The sequence below is a fragment of the Falco cherrug genome, chromosome 2 (assembly GCF_023634085.1).
Source record: "Falco cherrug isolate bFalChe1 chromosome 2, bFalChe1.pri, whole genome shotgun sequence".
Taxonomy (NCBI): domain Eukaryota; kingdom Metazoa; phylum Chordata; class Aves; order Falconiformes; family Falconidae; genus Falco; species Falco cherrug.
The window spans coordinates 25,715,796-25,731,151 of record NC_073698.1 but is presented as its reverse complement, the minus strand read 5'-3'; the positions used below and the strand labels follow the sequence as shown (position 1 = coordinate 25,731,151).

Genomic DNA, 15,356 nt, shown 5'->3' with positions numbered 1-15,356 from the left:
CATGACATACTCCGCAGGGCACACTTGACACTAGAGGTTAATTTCTTTTGTATGCTTACATATTTACATTCCTTCCCTCCTTATGAAATATAAACATCAAGACAAGTATTTTGACCTTCAAGAAATAGAAACGCATTTCACCGTCATGTTAAGACAACTTTTGTTTAGCAGATTACAACTCTGGAGACTGGTTTGGGTCATTGATTAAAATCCAATGCAACAAATTCATACAGCATTAATTGTTAGCGCACACAAAAAATGTTAAGCAAGAAGGATTAAAGGCTGCTCAGGCATACCACAGCTCTTTCCAGCAAGACAAATTACAGCTATTATTTTATATCAATGAACTGTAATAATCTTCAATTCCCTGCACTGGCAGGAAAATTTGTGATAATGAACTCTTATCTACCTTACCTTCTACCTTATGATAATCAGGGTACTTCTTTGGTAGAGAAGGGGACAATCCTCACATCAGCTTTGCTCATATGAATTTATTTAACAAAATACATTATACAAATCAGTCTTCCAATCACACCATATGTTTTTTATGATTAATGCTCAAGTAGAGTTGTTTACCATAGCTGTCTAAAAATAATGTGATTTTTAAAATAACATTTCTCACAGAAGTTAACACTTGGACTTCAGAAACAGGGAGCAAAGCCTGAATGCCCCACTCACCCTTTGCACAGCTGATCTTTGCAGAGCAGAGAAAGTTTTAGTGAAAGTAGTTGCTGCCTTTAGTTTATTGATCACTTTTTTAAAATCACTTTCACCTTTGGCATTCTGTGGGAGCGTGAAGCTGACTCCTCTGCAACCTTTTAGACTTGTTCAGTGCTTAAGTCCCACTCAGGTGGAAGCAGCCTGGAGTTTTCATTTGGAAGTAGCAGGAGGTGATGCTGGATGAAAGCAAGGGTAATCCTCTCAGCAAGCAATTCTAAGCAGGTCTCAAAAGATGAAATCAGCTGAAGAAATGGATCATCTAGAGGCTGGTCCTGTGCTATTCACTGTTTCAAAGTCTCTCTGCACCGCCTCCTCCCACTTGATCTGTGAAGCAGGCGTGCAGTGCTCAGCGCAGGTCCGGCACAGCGCCGTCGCTGGGCTGTGTGGATGCAGGCTGTGGGGGCAGCCATCCCCACCCCGGGGCACCCTTGCTTGCCAGGCTAAGGTTCTCTTTTTCTGATAAAAGGGTTATATGGTAGCCTCATGAGGGCAAAAAATGGCAAATTCCTTTTTAGTTTCTGACAGCCACTGGCTCATACGTTTCCATCAGCCTCATTTGTCAGTACATAGTAGGAGGGGTGAGGGTTACTGGTCCCTGCTTCCTTCAGAACAGCCCAGGACCTCAGTTCTGCATCACACTGTCTCTAAGCAAGGGCTACAGCTACCCAAAAGGGAGGAGAAGCGGCATCCAAGATGGTTAGCCTCTAAGATGTCGCCAAAAAGCACAACACTTACTGATCATTATCACAAAATATTTCAAGTTGGAAGGGACCCTTAAGGATCCTTGAGTCCAACACCCTCCTCCCCGCAGAACTACCGAAGAGTAAGAGCATCATCCACACTCCTTGAACTCCAACAGGCTCGGTGCTGTGACCGCTTCCCTGGAGAACCTGCTATGGATACTAAGGCAAAATTGCCTTAAAAATTACTGTAGGAAGGAAAAATGCGTGTGGAGAGTTAGAACATACTGTGCCCATGTGTTTAAATTTGTGTGTTCTAGACTGTGGCAGATAAGAGGCAGGAGCAGCGTCAGCAGAGGGAAATGCTGGCTTTCAGGAGCAGGGGTAGCTGCTTCCTCTCCCAGTGACCCCTGGCCATTGTCCCATTTTTCCATCCTTGACTACTCTCGATTCATTCCAGGTAGAACATGATCAACATGAAACTTCCAACAAGTGGCAACAAGAACACCTATGGAGAGGTTTATGTTGGGGTTTCAGTCTTCTGGACAAATCAGAGCAGGCTGCTTCTCTGCCTCCTCCGACTAACCCTGCAATCCAGCTCCTGCCTCCTCCAGCCTCCACAGCAATACTGTCCCTGGGCACTTCAATTGCACGTCACAAATCCCTACATATGTTCCTCTTCTTCCTTTTTTGGGTGTTGGTGTTGGTTTTTATTGGGGTTTTTTTTGGTATGGGTTTTTTGGGGGGGGTGGGAGCGTTTCATCTTTTGAACTTACAGTTCTGTGTCATCACACACTATACTTGTGGCAGGCAAATGGTTAGTTTGTTCAGCTTCTAAAAAGTAGCAGATAAGACTCAGCTCCTGAAAGAGCGGGTAATTTGTACATGTGGTAATTACACCCCTTCTACCATTATTGTGCTCTTCTTTGTAATGGATTTAAGTACCCCTTTCCACTCTCGCTGATTAATTTCATGGTTTTCCAGGATCTCTGACAGTCAAGACTCACATCTGAGAAGCTACCAGTGCTGTGGATTTGGGTGACAAAAGCAGATTGAGGGAAAAAAAATTCCAAAATTCTAGACTTCTTCAGTTTTAAGGAGACCAGTTGAGCACCATTGTGCTGAGAATGAATCTGAAGGCAAGCTGTGCATTAACACCACACACTGAATAGTCAAGTTCCCAAGAATGGCAGTGACACTACCTCTTCAAGGATTAATGCTGCCTTTTGTACATTTTAAACGGTAGGACAGTGTTAGGACTAGTGAGATTCTTCCTTTATAAATTACTAGCGGAAGGGCTCTAGCATCTGACAAAAAAAAAACCCAAATAAACAACCCTTCCCTGCTAACAAAAAAAAAAAAAGTGAGGGGGAAGGAAGAGAACAGGAAAATATTTAATTCACTTTCTCTTTAAATACTATCTAGTAATAGCCTAAATTATCAGAGCGAAGTCACAAAGGGCATGCATTCAGTCATTTTTAGGGTATTACAGCACATAGACATAACACATGAAAGACTTGCAATATGAAGTAGCATAGATTGTGTTGGTTGAGACTTTTTTATTATTTTGAGGGGTTGTGGGGTGCTGGGTTTTTTTGTGTTTATTGTTTTTTTTCCCTTAAACTTCAGTGGCAGCCTTTAGTCTTACCCTGGGGGAGGGTATGGATACTCACAAACAGTATAAAACACTAACTGAACATTTCAGTTGTTCATATTTTTACGATGTATTGCCATTTTTGAAGTGTCTCATCAATTTAACAGGTGAGAGTATTTGTTAAAAGCTGAAATGTTACACTTGCTAAACCACAGCCAAAGGAATAATCTTTACCTCAACAGCATAATGTATGTTGAGGTAAACATGAAAGTGTCAGACAGCAAGTGGACTTGCTTTATACAGGTATATTCCTTCTAAACAAATTGTCCATGTTGCCAAACTGGTTTACAAGCAACATAAAAGTAATTCTCATCCACAGTTTCAATGCAATTGCTTACAAACAAAAGTCAGAAAACATTGTGGCTAAAATAAAAGCAGCCAGTGAGATACACAAATCGGCAGGCAGAACATAGATGCTCACACTGGAACAACCATCTTTTCCTTACAGCCTTGCCCAGTATATCAAAAGGCAAGCATGCAGCAGCCATGTTCTCTGTTTAATGTCAGCTTAAAAATAATGCAAAGTGACTATGATCTTATACTTCTTCCAAGGCAACTTGTTTTCTTTCTGAAAAGCTAATGTATTTTTGTATGGATCTAAAGACAGTTGTGGTTGTCAAACAAGCCATCTCGTTTCTAAAACTGAACAAATACCGTTCTTTAGTTTACTATTAATAGCAAAATAAAGTATTTGATTTTGAACTAGACCCACAAGCAATCAAGCATGGACAAGCAGACATTTACAACGTTGGCATCATGACACAACATTCTGTGTACAACTTTGGGCATCAGTTAGAAAATCATGTCATCCAGTCCATCCTCCATAAACTTCTTGTAAATTGCCATAAACTTTGCAACAAATGCTTCCAGATGATAAATGGCTTTGCTGCCCAGTTGCAGGCGGTGTTCATAGAAGGCTGCCATCTGTGCAACTTCTCCTTTCAGTTGCCCATCACAGTTATTTAGAAGTTCTGTCAGGAGGCCCTAAAAGGGGAAAAAAACCCAAACAAACAGGACAGTATTTGTAAAGTTACCTATTTTTTTTGTTAAGAGGATAACCTCATTTCTCTGAAAATAGCCAAGCTATGACCAACAGTTCATTCATGAATCCAGCGGAAGAGACATTCAAGAATCATTACACCACCTATTTGACAGAACTAGATTCATGGAACCACATCCCTTCAGAACTTTCAAGACAAATTCCTCATACCAAAATAAATGTTACCTATTCTGTTCTTAGATAAGAAAAAAAAAAGTCATACACTGGAACTACTTATACTTTAATAAAGATGATAAATTAACCTCATCTCCAAATACTTTAACTTCTGTTGCATGCAGGCACATGGCCCATTTTTACCAAGACAGCAAGTGTATTAGAATCACTTCGTATCTCAGCAGCATTGACCACAAAGAGAAAGAACATTAATAAGTAACCAGGAAAGGGCTCATTTAAAATTTACGTATATTTGTTTACATACATTTGTATGTACCAACATACACAAGATACTTGACAAAAAACCCCAGAAGTGCCTTATTTTCAATCTAAGTCTGCAATAAAATCATTGCAAATCTATTAAAACAATCACAATTAAATAAGAAGCATCTCTAGACCATTTCAAGTTTGTTGAGTGGGTAGAGAACATCCACCTTTGGCCTAACAACAACAATCCCCCAACAGGGCAACGCAGGATCCACTAACCTACCCTAAGAAAGGAAGGTTAAAAAAGCATCTAACTACCTAACTGTCAGAAAGCAGAAATCTGTTCACATGAAAAGAAATTTATTATCTTGTAATTATGTCTGATGGCAAAGCGCACCTACGGTAAGTTGCAAATATTAGCTTTAATCTTTGTTCTGCTCTACTTTTCTTCAGCATCCTTCCATTCTGGCTAAAATAATAACATGTAAATTCCATTTACTTTTTTTTCCTCCCAAGATGGCTTCTGTCTTTGAAGAGGCCTGTTGGTCTAGCATCCTTCAGCAAGCCTCTCTACTAGGACACAGCAAATTCTGAACTTATAAAACCAAAGCTTTTGTAAAAAGAAAACAAATCATATCAAAATTAGCCCATAAAACATGCCTATGTTTCGATACAGAAACTGGCCTGAGGAGTCTTCAGGGGGACAAAGCACGTCCTCCTTTATTTTTACTCAGCTATAATGCTGCTGTGCTGTGGTCACAGAACAAGTTTTACTAAACCATTCAGAGGTGTGAAGAAGGAAGCCTGCAACAAAAATAAACTAAACATTTTCCGAATTAAAGAGTCTTCCTGACCACAAAATCTACACAACTCAAAGCCATCATGCCTAAACATATTAGGACATGAACCTAACTAGACAGTCTAGTGTATCGACTGAGGATCATGAGAATTGAATGCCATGTATCAGTGTTTGCAGGAACAAGATCTTTAATTACTCCTTCAGAGCAATAACCTGAACCATTTTGGCTACTCCAGTGGAAAGAAACACAAGAGAAAAGTATCTCTTGGTCACTCACGTCTGTTTGGAAAGGTCACAGCTTTTCATCAATATTTGGATTATTTGTGATGTTCTGGTGTGGGGTTTTGTCTTTTTAAACTCAAACTGAGACTGTCAAAGCATTATAAGTAACACATTAAGAGCTAGATAGCTGAATTACCTTCATTATAATCTCAGGAGGAATACAGTGTGTCAGGAGTTCATAAAGCCGTCCACGGACCTCTAAAAGCCTGTTGGAAAGACACCACAAAAACATCATAAGTATGTCCCCAAAGCATACCAATGTGTTTTTACTATTTGTGAAATACGCTGCAGGAGAAGAGTCAACCCAAGTGTGTTTTTTGTTTTGGTTTTGTGTGTTGTTGTAAACCAAAAAGCACTGCACAAGTCAGTCTGTTTCAATTCAAACACTATGTAACACCTTTTACTCAAACCAGTATGGTAAGTTACATATACGTAAGTTACAATGGTCTCAGTTAATCTAGAAGCTATAAGACTATTAGAATTTGTCTCAGGCTTGTCTCCCTTTAACTCCTCTTAATATCTAAATTATTATTCATGCTCAAGATTAGTGAGAAGACAGCACAAAATTCATTAGAACAAGACTCATTTACACTGTTTTCCAGTTTCATTGTTTACAAGAGGGAGTAAGATGATTAGGTGGTAGAAAGTGACACGACACCAATTCTTAACTTTGGTATCAGGAGGTCAGACTAAAGTTATTTAATTTAAATTACAAGAATTTAAGTGACATCTCACCTAACCTAAGGAACAGACTAAAAGGATCACACCAGGAATATGATGCCAAGATGGATAAAGGGGGCATCTCCTAATGACCTTGAAATAAGTGATGGTTTCTCACTTCCAATTCTTTTACAAATGGTGTGTTTGTGAACCAGAAGCCTTAAGTAAAACAATGCCCTCCACACAACAACAACAAAAAAAAACAACCCAAAAGACAAGATAGCATGACATGCAACTAAGCTTACGCTCAATTTTGATTACAAAGCTTCAACAGAGAAAACCAGTAATAGTTTCAGTTCCTGAAGATCATTAAGCCTCCTCTGGTAGTTTTAAAGCTGACTTCCTCTGGCTGCAAAGTAGCTAAGTACCAGCTCCAGTAGAAATGCCAGAAAATTACATAGAACTAAAGTAAAGATGTCATATTCTTAATTAGAGCATTATTTTTAGGTTTGAGAGTACACCAAAAGCATAATTTATAGCTGCAAGCAAGTGTAATCACCTACTTTTGTGGTGTCTGTTCACTGACAATAGCATTTGCAGTTTCTCTCAAATAAACTTCCCAGTCCATCTCAGGAATGTCTTGATCAGCAGTAAAAGGATACCTACATAATAATATATTTAAAAAATTAAAATCAAAGCAAACCGTCACCTATTCTAACAACACCTCAGAAGCAAGTTCATGTATGTGTCAGAGTAATTTATATTAATTTTTACGAGTGACTTACTGTTGTACTCTGCAGGACTCACACATAAGCAGTGCTTTACGAAGATTTCTGCCAGATTTCTCTGCAAGCCTTTGAGCCAATTCCTGAGGAAGAGTCAGGCCTTCTTTCTTACACACACTGGACAAGACGTGACAGATCTAGACGGAAAACAGTGAGAGCAACACTTTGTGAACAGTTTAGCATCTACAGATTCTCCTGTCAGAACCACTTCTGGAACAGAGATGGACCAGTCTTTCAAAAGACATGCTTGAGAAGTCACCCACCACAAAGCAAAACTAGGTACATTTGTGGAAGAAAAATACCTCATAAATCCACAGCAAGAATTTATCTAGTAAGAACTTTTAAATAACTTATTTTTGATTGTTTCAACACACATCTTCAATGCTGGGAGCAGGCACTCGTACAGCCAGGCACCGGCTTTGAATAGGTCCTATAATTTTTGACATGGAGTTGCAGCACAAGATCAACCTGCACGTCGCCATGTACTTCTCCATTGTTCTTCGCAAAGCATGCTGAGCATCTTTAGTGAGTTTGTCCACTTCTGTTAACAGCACCACTGAAAAAGGATTAAAAATAGTGGAGGTTTTTTATTAATATCAAGCCTTTCTAAGAAAATGAGTACTTTGACATACAAGTGATAATACCAAAATAAGTGATACAAGCAGAAAAAGGCAACATGGTTCCACAGGCAGGAAAATAAAAATTAAGACAACCTGTGTGCCTTTTTGACTGTATAATCTTCTGATCCTTCACACCCTATATTCATGTCCTGGAAAGTCAATTTCTTCAGGACACAGCCTGAAACACTTCAGTGCCAAGAAATAATCCAGGTGGGTGTAGAAGCTTTCACTTTGATTTCACTCTACTAATTAGTAGAGTAACTTTTAAAATTTTCAAGTAAGAAATGCAAAAAAAATTATGGCTAAGGACATACCAAAAAGTAAAAATTTCTTGAAGACCCTCCTCTCAATACATTGTATATTTAAAAGCCAATGTCTTAAAAAAGGAGCAGTAGAAAGCTGCCCTGTTATTGTAGCTGCAGCACCTTTCCATAGTCTTTTAAAAGAAAAATGTATTTTTATAAAATGCTTCAGAACAATCACGAGATACCTAACATCAAGCAGCTAACCTAGCCTTCTGCAGGTTCCTCCACAGGCAACTCACAGATGGCTCATTTCAGTACTGTGAATGGTCCAGTGAGAACAGCCTGGAGGAACAAGTCAGCACATTACTCCCATTTCTCTTCTGGTTATATACACAGCCTAAAGGAGACCAGCCAGCTTACCAGATACTCTGAGGTACGTGCTATGACTGCAGCTGTAAGGATATATAAATCAGTAACTGGTAGAACCAATCACTGCCTAGCAGCTTAGGTGAAGTGCAGTATTTCCTGAGAATAGTGAAACGATGAGACAAAGTACTAAATCCATGGCATTTTCAACTAATTTCTGCTCTACTCTGTCAAGATTTCTTCTCTCCTTCAATCTCTTGTTATATAGTTCTGATTTTGCTTTGAATTTAGTCATGGGAAGGAAAAGTAAGCCTTGTAGCAAAACATGTCTTGGTGAATGCAACAAAAGCCTTCTTCATTTTCTTACCCAGTGTCCTTCCATACTCTATGATAAAATGCTTTTAAACTTTCTGCCTAAGACAGCTCATGACCCAAAACATTACAAATAAGCAGCTAATACTTAATATCACCATTTGCCAGGTTATCCTGCCCATCATCTCAATGTTAAGCCTCAGTCACTCATAATTCAACTACTACTGTAGATCATTAAACTAAAGTTACAGTGCATTTCAGTGGTAGACTTGGAAAAAAGACAGCAGGCATCCAAGCTCCCTCTGCCCAGCCACAGTCATTCAACTACACCCTGTCCTTATAAGAAACCAACAGAAGAGACTACTTCATGCTGAGTATTTAACCACTCAAGGTATTTCCACAGTGGAAGAAAAATGGGAAGTTGTTTAATTTGGGAAAGGTTCATGTGTGCCTTCGTGGAATATACAGGTGCAAACAGAACAGTCAGCTGACATCTCTGAAAAAACAAGCTTAAGAGGGATTTTAACTGGTTTCAACTGTTTTTACTCACCTTTAAAGTCTCGTTGAGTACTTGTCTCAAGCTGTTGGGACTGTGCTACTGTCTTCAAGAGCTCCTGAATTACTACACGGTCATTGTTTCCTGCATCACTGTATCAGGAATATAAATAAAGCTTGCTTTAAAACAACTTTATATTGCATACAAAATACATCCTCCTACGCAGCCCCTTGGGTCAACTGGCTGAACAAGAACGCCAAAAGAATTCAGAAGCTGTTGGGGTTACAATTAAGCTCAACACACGTACTTTCTTGAAAGTTACCTTCCCAATAACAAAAACAAACTAAAGCTTATGGCACAGCTGCATTAGTAGCACCGTATTGGGAAGTAGCTAAACAGTTCTCAAATGATTTATTAAATCATTAAATTAGAACTTATCTTTCTGGTATGAGAAATCTAAACTTTTGTTACCTACAATTTGGGCAAAGATCCACAATATGAACATTTTTATCCATTATGGGAAGAAAAATTAAGCCTAACCACATAATAGGATGCCTGACTCAAAAGACTGATGTAGATACACTACGAACAACCTATACGCTTAATAAACTTGAATGGCAGGCACACTCAAGTTACAAAGAGCTACTAGTAAAAGACTGATAGCGAGATACTATTACAGCATGGATGGTTAGCTTTTCTCCTCTTTTTCTTTGCTTTTTGCAGTAATCTAGCTTGCAAGTCAGTCCTCATTGGTTGTCAAATCTGAGCCAAACTAGCTGAGCTACTAACCTGGGGACTGAGAAAGCTGTGCAGTGCTACTGTAGTGATAGGAGAAAAGGCAAGAGGAAATCTAGTATCTTCCTATGATTTCCTGCCTTCTAAGAGAAAAAAACCTCACTCTTTAGCATCCCAGACACCTTCACAGACGCAGCAGTAGTTGCAATATTTCACTGGCAAGCTAGTGAAAAGGCATTTGTCCATCTAGTTCTAGTCACCACTCAACCAGACCCTCCCTGTTCTTGTCAAAGAGAAAGCAGCAGAACAGCCAGAAGTGTATTAGCTCAACAGTTCACAATCTCTTGAATAGGCTACACTGACTTTGACCACAGAGATATGTCCTTCAGCAAGGGAACAGATCTTTGATTATTACACTGTGGAAAACAAGAAGCAGGATGAAACAAGCAGGCTCTACTTAAAAGCTAGGCTAGTTTTTGGAAATGGAAAGTGATTATGATAGTTTCCTAATGTTTAAAGATAAGTTATTATCTGCAGTAACAGAAAACCCAGTTATAATTGCATGGTGAAAGATTATCCTTGGTATTATATGACCACACCAAACATTCCACGAAAAAAATGAACAAAGGCAGTTACCACACAAGAGTTTAATTTTTATTGTTCCTTATTCTTTCACTACACACTTAATCAGGAGAACCCATTTCAAAGCATCTACCCAAGCCTGTCAAATGACCAGCAGACAACACTTTAGAATTCAGTCAACATCTTCCTTTTGGAGAATAAAAGAACAGTTCCATCTAATAAAGTTTCATAATAAATTCCATGTCTGCAGAGTCCTTTCCAGAAGTTAATTTTCTTTCCCTGTTGGCCATTTATCATGTCCCATGTTACTCAAGACACAACATGACTTGACAGTATTATAATTCAATCAAACTGCACAGGCTATAGCACAGCACATGCAGGTTCACCATCTGGTCTGACACAAACATGACAATTGCTTGATCACTTAAAGTTGATGAATTAATATATTTATTCTTAACCAAAACTCAGCACTACTATTATATACAGTTCTACACTTTCAGGATTTTTATAAAATAATTCTATTTTACTTTAAATATACGTTTCAAGCTATAAGTACTCCATGGAGAGTAACAGAAGTATTAGTAGTATTAGGTTATCAGAGCAGAAGATCGATCAGTCATATTTTATATCACCAAAATGCCATATTCAAACAGTTAATTATAAATAAAAGTCTCAGTCTTAATTACTTTGGTCTGTATTAGAATACCAGCAGATATTCACTAATCAGTAGGCAGAGATTAGCTGCAAAACAAGATTTTAAAGGAGACGTGGTCCATGAGAATAACTTCTAGAGCAACATGAAAAAAGGTTTAGCAATTAGCACAGTTACTTTGGGATACACACTTTCTTATAATTGCAACCCAGACAAATAAGCCAACATAACCAAAGCCTTCTAGTACACAATGACACTCTCATGTGGTCTAAAGCAACATTAAAAGTATTCAGGTAAATACAAGTAATTACTTTGTGTCAGTGAATTATCACCAGCAATTTCACAACTGTCAAACATGACATACAGTATACTATTACAGCTTCTGTCTTTTAAATCAAGATCCGACCTTGCTCATGACAAGATTCCCAGTTATTTTGTTGTCATGTTCTTTCCCATGCTCTGAACTCTTAAAGAGTTACTGAGTAAACCTTGCTTACATTCAAATCACGATTTTTTATTTGTGAGAGAACTAACAATAGGGGGAGGTGTTAGTTCTAATATAAGTTCTCAGTTTCAACTTAAATGGTTAGATCTATGAATCCAGATGTTTCTGTCACCCAGTTCTCAACATCAGCATGCTCACGTGGCTAGTTAAGCAGAACATTACTGTCTTTAGTCTAGAGCAATCCAAATTTTTTTCATTTAGAGCTGTTAATTAAAAATCTTCTCCCTGCTCCCATCTGCAGTCCAGTCCAAATCCATAAACCATTATCTAATTTGCTCAGGCAATACATTGGGCAGTTAGTCCCTTATATAGCCAGGTTGAAACCGTTTGCAATATGACCAGCAGCTTATATTTGAAGTGAAACATTTCTACTGTACACTTACCTTGGGTTAACTTCAAGGTGATAATTACTTGCAATGGTGCTAATTTCAATTTTCTTTTTAGAAGGTGCCTATGTAGAATATAAGTATATTAAAATTCAGGAGTGTTCTAGAAATCTGATGCAAAATACCTTACAGATGATAACCAGCTAGGTCACAGGCAAATCAGAAGTCGCAGAGATCAAAGAACTGCTGATGCATTAGACTTACAGATCTCCTACCCTCCAACCCCACCTCCAAAGGAGAAAAGGAGTACTGACACATCAGCCAGCCAGTAAAATAATAACAGTAATGGTTATTATAGCAACACATAGCACAAGTCACTGCATGCTGCAGTTACTGAGGTTTGTAACAAGAAGTCTTATTATTGGATTCAGCTGTTCAAAGTAAGTGATACTTTGTCCCTCCAAAGAAAAGTTTTGCAGGGAAAACCACTGGACAAGCCTTAAAAGGCTGTTTACTTCTCTTGGTGAAGGATTTCAAGTCTACACCTTGTTTAAATAAAACACTAGTATTTATATCACCAATGACTTTGGGTCTGAATAGTTAAATATATTCTATGTTTCTATCATCCAGTCCAAGTATTGTATTAGTTTCACTACTGTGAATTAAGAAGCAAGCATTAACTAACCTACTTATCAATGAAGCTCGATAACTCCTTGCTGGTTAAGCGTTCCATAACAAGGATTATATGAATTGATAATATAACCTTTTAATAATAAACAACTAAGCAAAAAAAAATTCTAATACTGAAATTGTTTTCTCATTCTCATAGTGACAAGTTAATTAGCACTGCTTTTTGCATATACATAAGTTTTATCTGTAAAATAACCCTTATTTTAAAAATTAATTCAATTCTATACACCTAGTTGAGATCTAGTCTATCACAACTCATGGTATTGCCCAAACCCACCTGTAAAAAACAAACAGCCCACCTCCAAAAAAACCCAAAAACAACCAACCAGTCACAGAAAACAAAAAACCAACCCACATCTTCCCACCCATGAAGACCTAAGGAACAAGAACATCTGGCAAAAAGTATTTGCTCATGTAACCAAACTAGTCTGATTAATTACATAGAAGAGTTTGAAGATACTGAGTGAAAAAAAAAGTTTATATTTGAGTTTTAAAGGCCTCACAACAGAAACACACCAGTATACAAATATCCACTCTACTTCAATGCAGATGGGGCATTTTTTTTTTTTACCGTTATACTCTGATGCTCAATCCTCAGTTTTTCCACTCCTGCACCATATAATTCCCTTAACAAACACATTATTCTTGTCTTTTTTCCAGCTCCTGAAGGTCCATATACCAGCAGATGAGGGAAGTCACCACACTGAACCTGAACACAAAGCAACAAGATTAGTTAGCTACAACAATATTTTCCTTATGAGAGATTATTCACCCTTTCATTCTCACCCAAGTTTACATGAAATAATTTTTCCAGGTCAGTTACAACACAACACCTAGCAGCAGAACTGCCAAGTAACTCATTTAACTGCAAACACCTCACCCCTATAAAAAAATAATAAAAAAAAACCCAAACAAAAAGTCCCAAACCCAAAACCCCCACCAAACAACAAAACAAGCCCCAAATCCAACAAAAAAACACTCCAACATCTACATGTTTTCCAGGGTTTCTAGCGTGATAGCTGCAATAAACACAGCTGTAAAAAAGGGTTAAAACAAAGTTTAAAGCAGATATACACATACATAATTATGGTATATATGCATATATATAATTATTTTGCTGTTTCACTTGCAAGCCTTTAACATAAGCAAATAAGTGATAGCCTGCATTTACATAAAGTTAGGAGTTTGTTTCTTGAAAAAGCTAAAAAGCACGGCCCGGAGAACATCTGACCAAACCCCACAATCAAGAGTTTACAACGATCAGAGAGAAACACTGAGGGAGTGAATCATCCCAGGGTCTAGCAAAGAGAAGCCAGTACAGCCAAGCAATTAGATAGTCCTGACTTTTATTCCCAGCTGCTCCCCTTAAAAACTTCAGCTAACTTTTAAGCAAACAAGCTAAACCCTGCTTTCAGAGGCACCGGTCGTTCCCGGCTGAAACCAGCAGAAGCACTGACGCACACCGCTCCTCAGAAAGGCATGGCGCTCATTTCCTCGCAGCCTTTTCCTCAGCGTCAAGGCGAGGCTGCGGAGCGGGGCACGCTGCCCCGAAGGCCGGGGCCTGCACAGCGGGGCAGCGCCCAGCCCAAACCCTGCAGACGCGCGGGAGCAGTGTCACAGGCCGCCGAGCCCCGGCCCCAGGAGGATCCCCGCTGCGGGGAGGGGAGGACTCGGTGGCGGGCCCGCCTCAGGCGTCCCACGGCGGGAGGCCGCGGCGGGCAGAGGCCGCCAGGGCGGCCGCCGAGGGCCACCGGACGGGCCCGGGCACCCCCTCACCAGGTTGCGGAGCTGCGCAGCCTGCTCGCGGTGGTAGTCCAGCCGGCCGAGGGAACCGGGCCGGTACTTGTCGGCCCAGAGGCTCATGGCGGTTGAAAAGCGCGCGCCGAACTGCAGCGCGCAGCCGCAGCCCGTCAGCGGCGGGAGGAGCTGCCAGTACGGCGGCCGCCGAGGGACAAGCGCCGGCGGCGGCGGGAGCGCGCTGCTGCTCCGCCCCCGCCGCCTCCTCGCGTGAGCCCCAGTGGCCGCGCCGCCGCCCGGCCGGGGCGGGTCGCGGCGGCTGCGGGCCGTTTTCGCCTCCCAAGTGGCAGTATTTTGCCCCCTGCGCCCTGGCAGGTGACACGGGGCAAAGCTCGTGCTCCGGGGTGGCGGCTGCCCCCGCACTCGCTGCCGCGGGGTCCCGCCTTCTGCAGTGCCGGGCCTGGTGTCACCCGCTATGGCGTGGGCAGGCCGCCGGGGCAGGGACGGCTAACGCCAGGCCCGGCGGTGCCAATACCAGCCCTGGGGACCACTGCTGCCGGCATCACCGCCGCAGATCAACTCATTATTTTTCCTACCGGCATACAGATACGTGCCAGGTGGCAGGCGAGCGGTAGTGACGGCGTGTGAGGCGCATGGGTGGCCTCCCGCCGCAGCGCGTTAGATCAGAGAGCTGGGGCCTGAGGTGAGCTCCCGTGGGGTGACCCACCGCCCCAGCCGCTGGAGGGTACGCAGGCAGGGAAGGAGGCGGCGAGGGGCTGGCAGAAAAAAGCCCTTCAGGCACACATGGTCCGCTCGCCCTGCCTGTGACCAGGTCCATCAGCGTGCGTTCGGCCTCTTGACCTGTACAGATGGCCGGCAAAAAGAGGACAGTTTTCTGTGTCAGGGGAACATATGGTCCTTAGGTTCTTTGTCTTGGTTGTCACCCTGGACTTGCAGCTTCATTATAAATCAATGGGTTGCCCAAAATCTATGTACTACACTGTGAAGTTGCAAGCTCCATCTGTGTTCGTGGCTTTCTGCATATACAGAATATGTATGTACAGAATTACGTAGACAATATGTATATAAT

General features: G+C 40.8%; 1 protein-coding gene across 1 annotated transcript; it reads right to left on the bottom strand.

Annotated features, from left to right (window-relative positions):
* Nucleotides 1–2,775: 2,775 nt before the first annotated feature.
* RFC3 (replication factor C subunit 3) lies at nt 2,776–14,464 on the bottom strand. Its single transcript, XM_055702818.1, has 9 exons — nt 14,306–14,464; nt 13,101–13,238; nt 11,897–11,964; nt 9,094–9,191; nt 7,375–7,556; nt 7,001–7,137; nt 6,779–6,877; nt 5,692–5,761; nt 2,776–4,038 (listed from the first exon to the last, which is right to left on the bottom strand). The coding sequence occupies exons 1-9, from the start codon at nt 14,390–14,392 to the stop codon at nt 3,847–3,849; spliced, it is 1,071 nt and encodes a 356-aa protein (XP_055558793.1). The 5' UTR covers nt 14,393–14,464; the 3' UTR covers nt 2,776–3,846.
* Between the last annotated feature and the right edge of the window lie 892 nt (nt 14,465–15,356).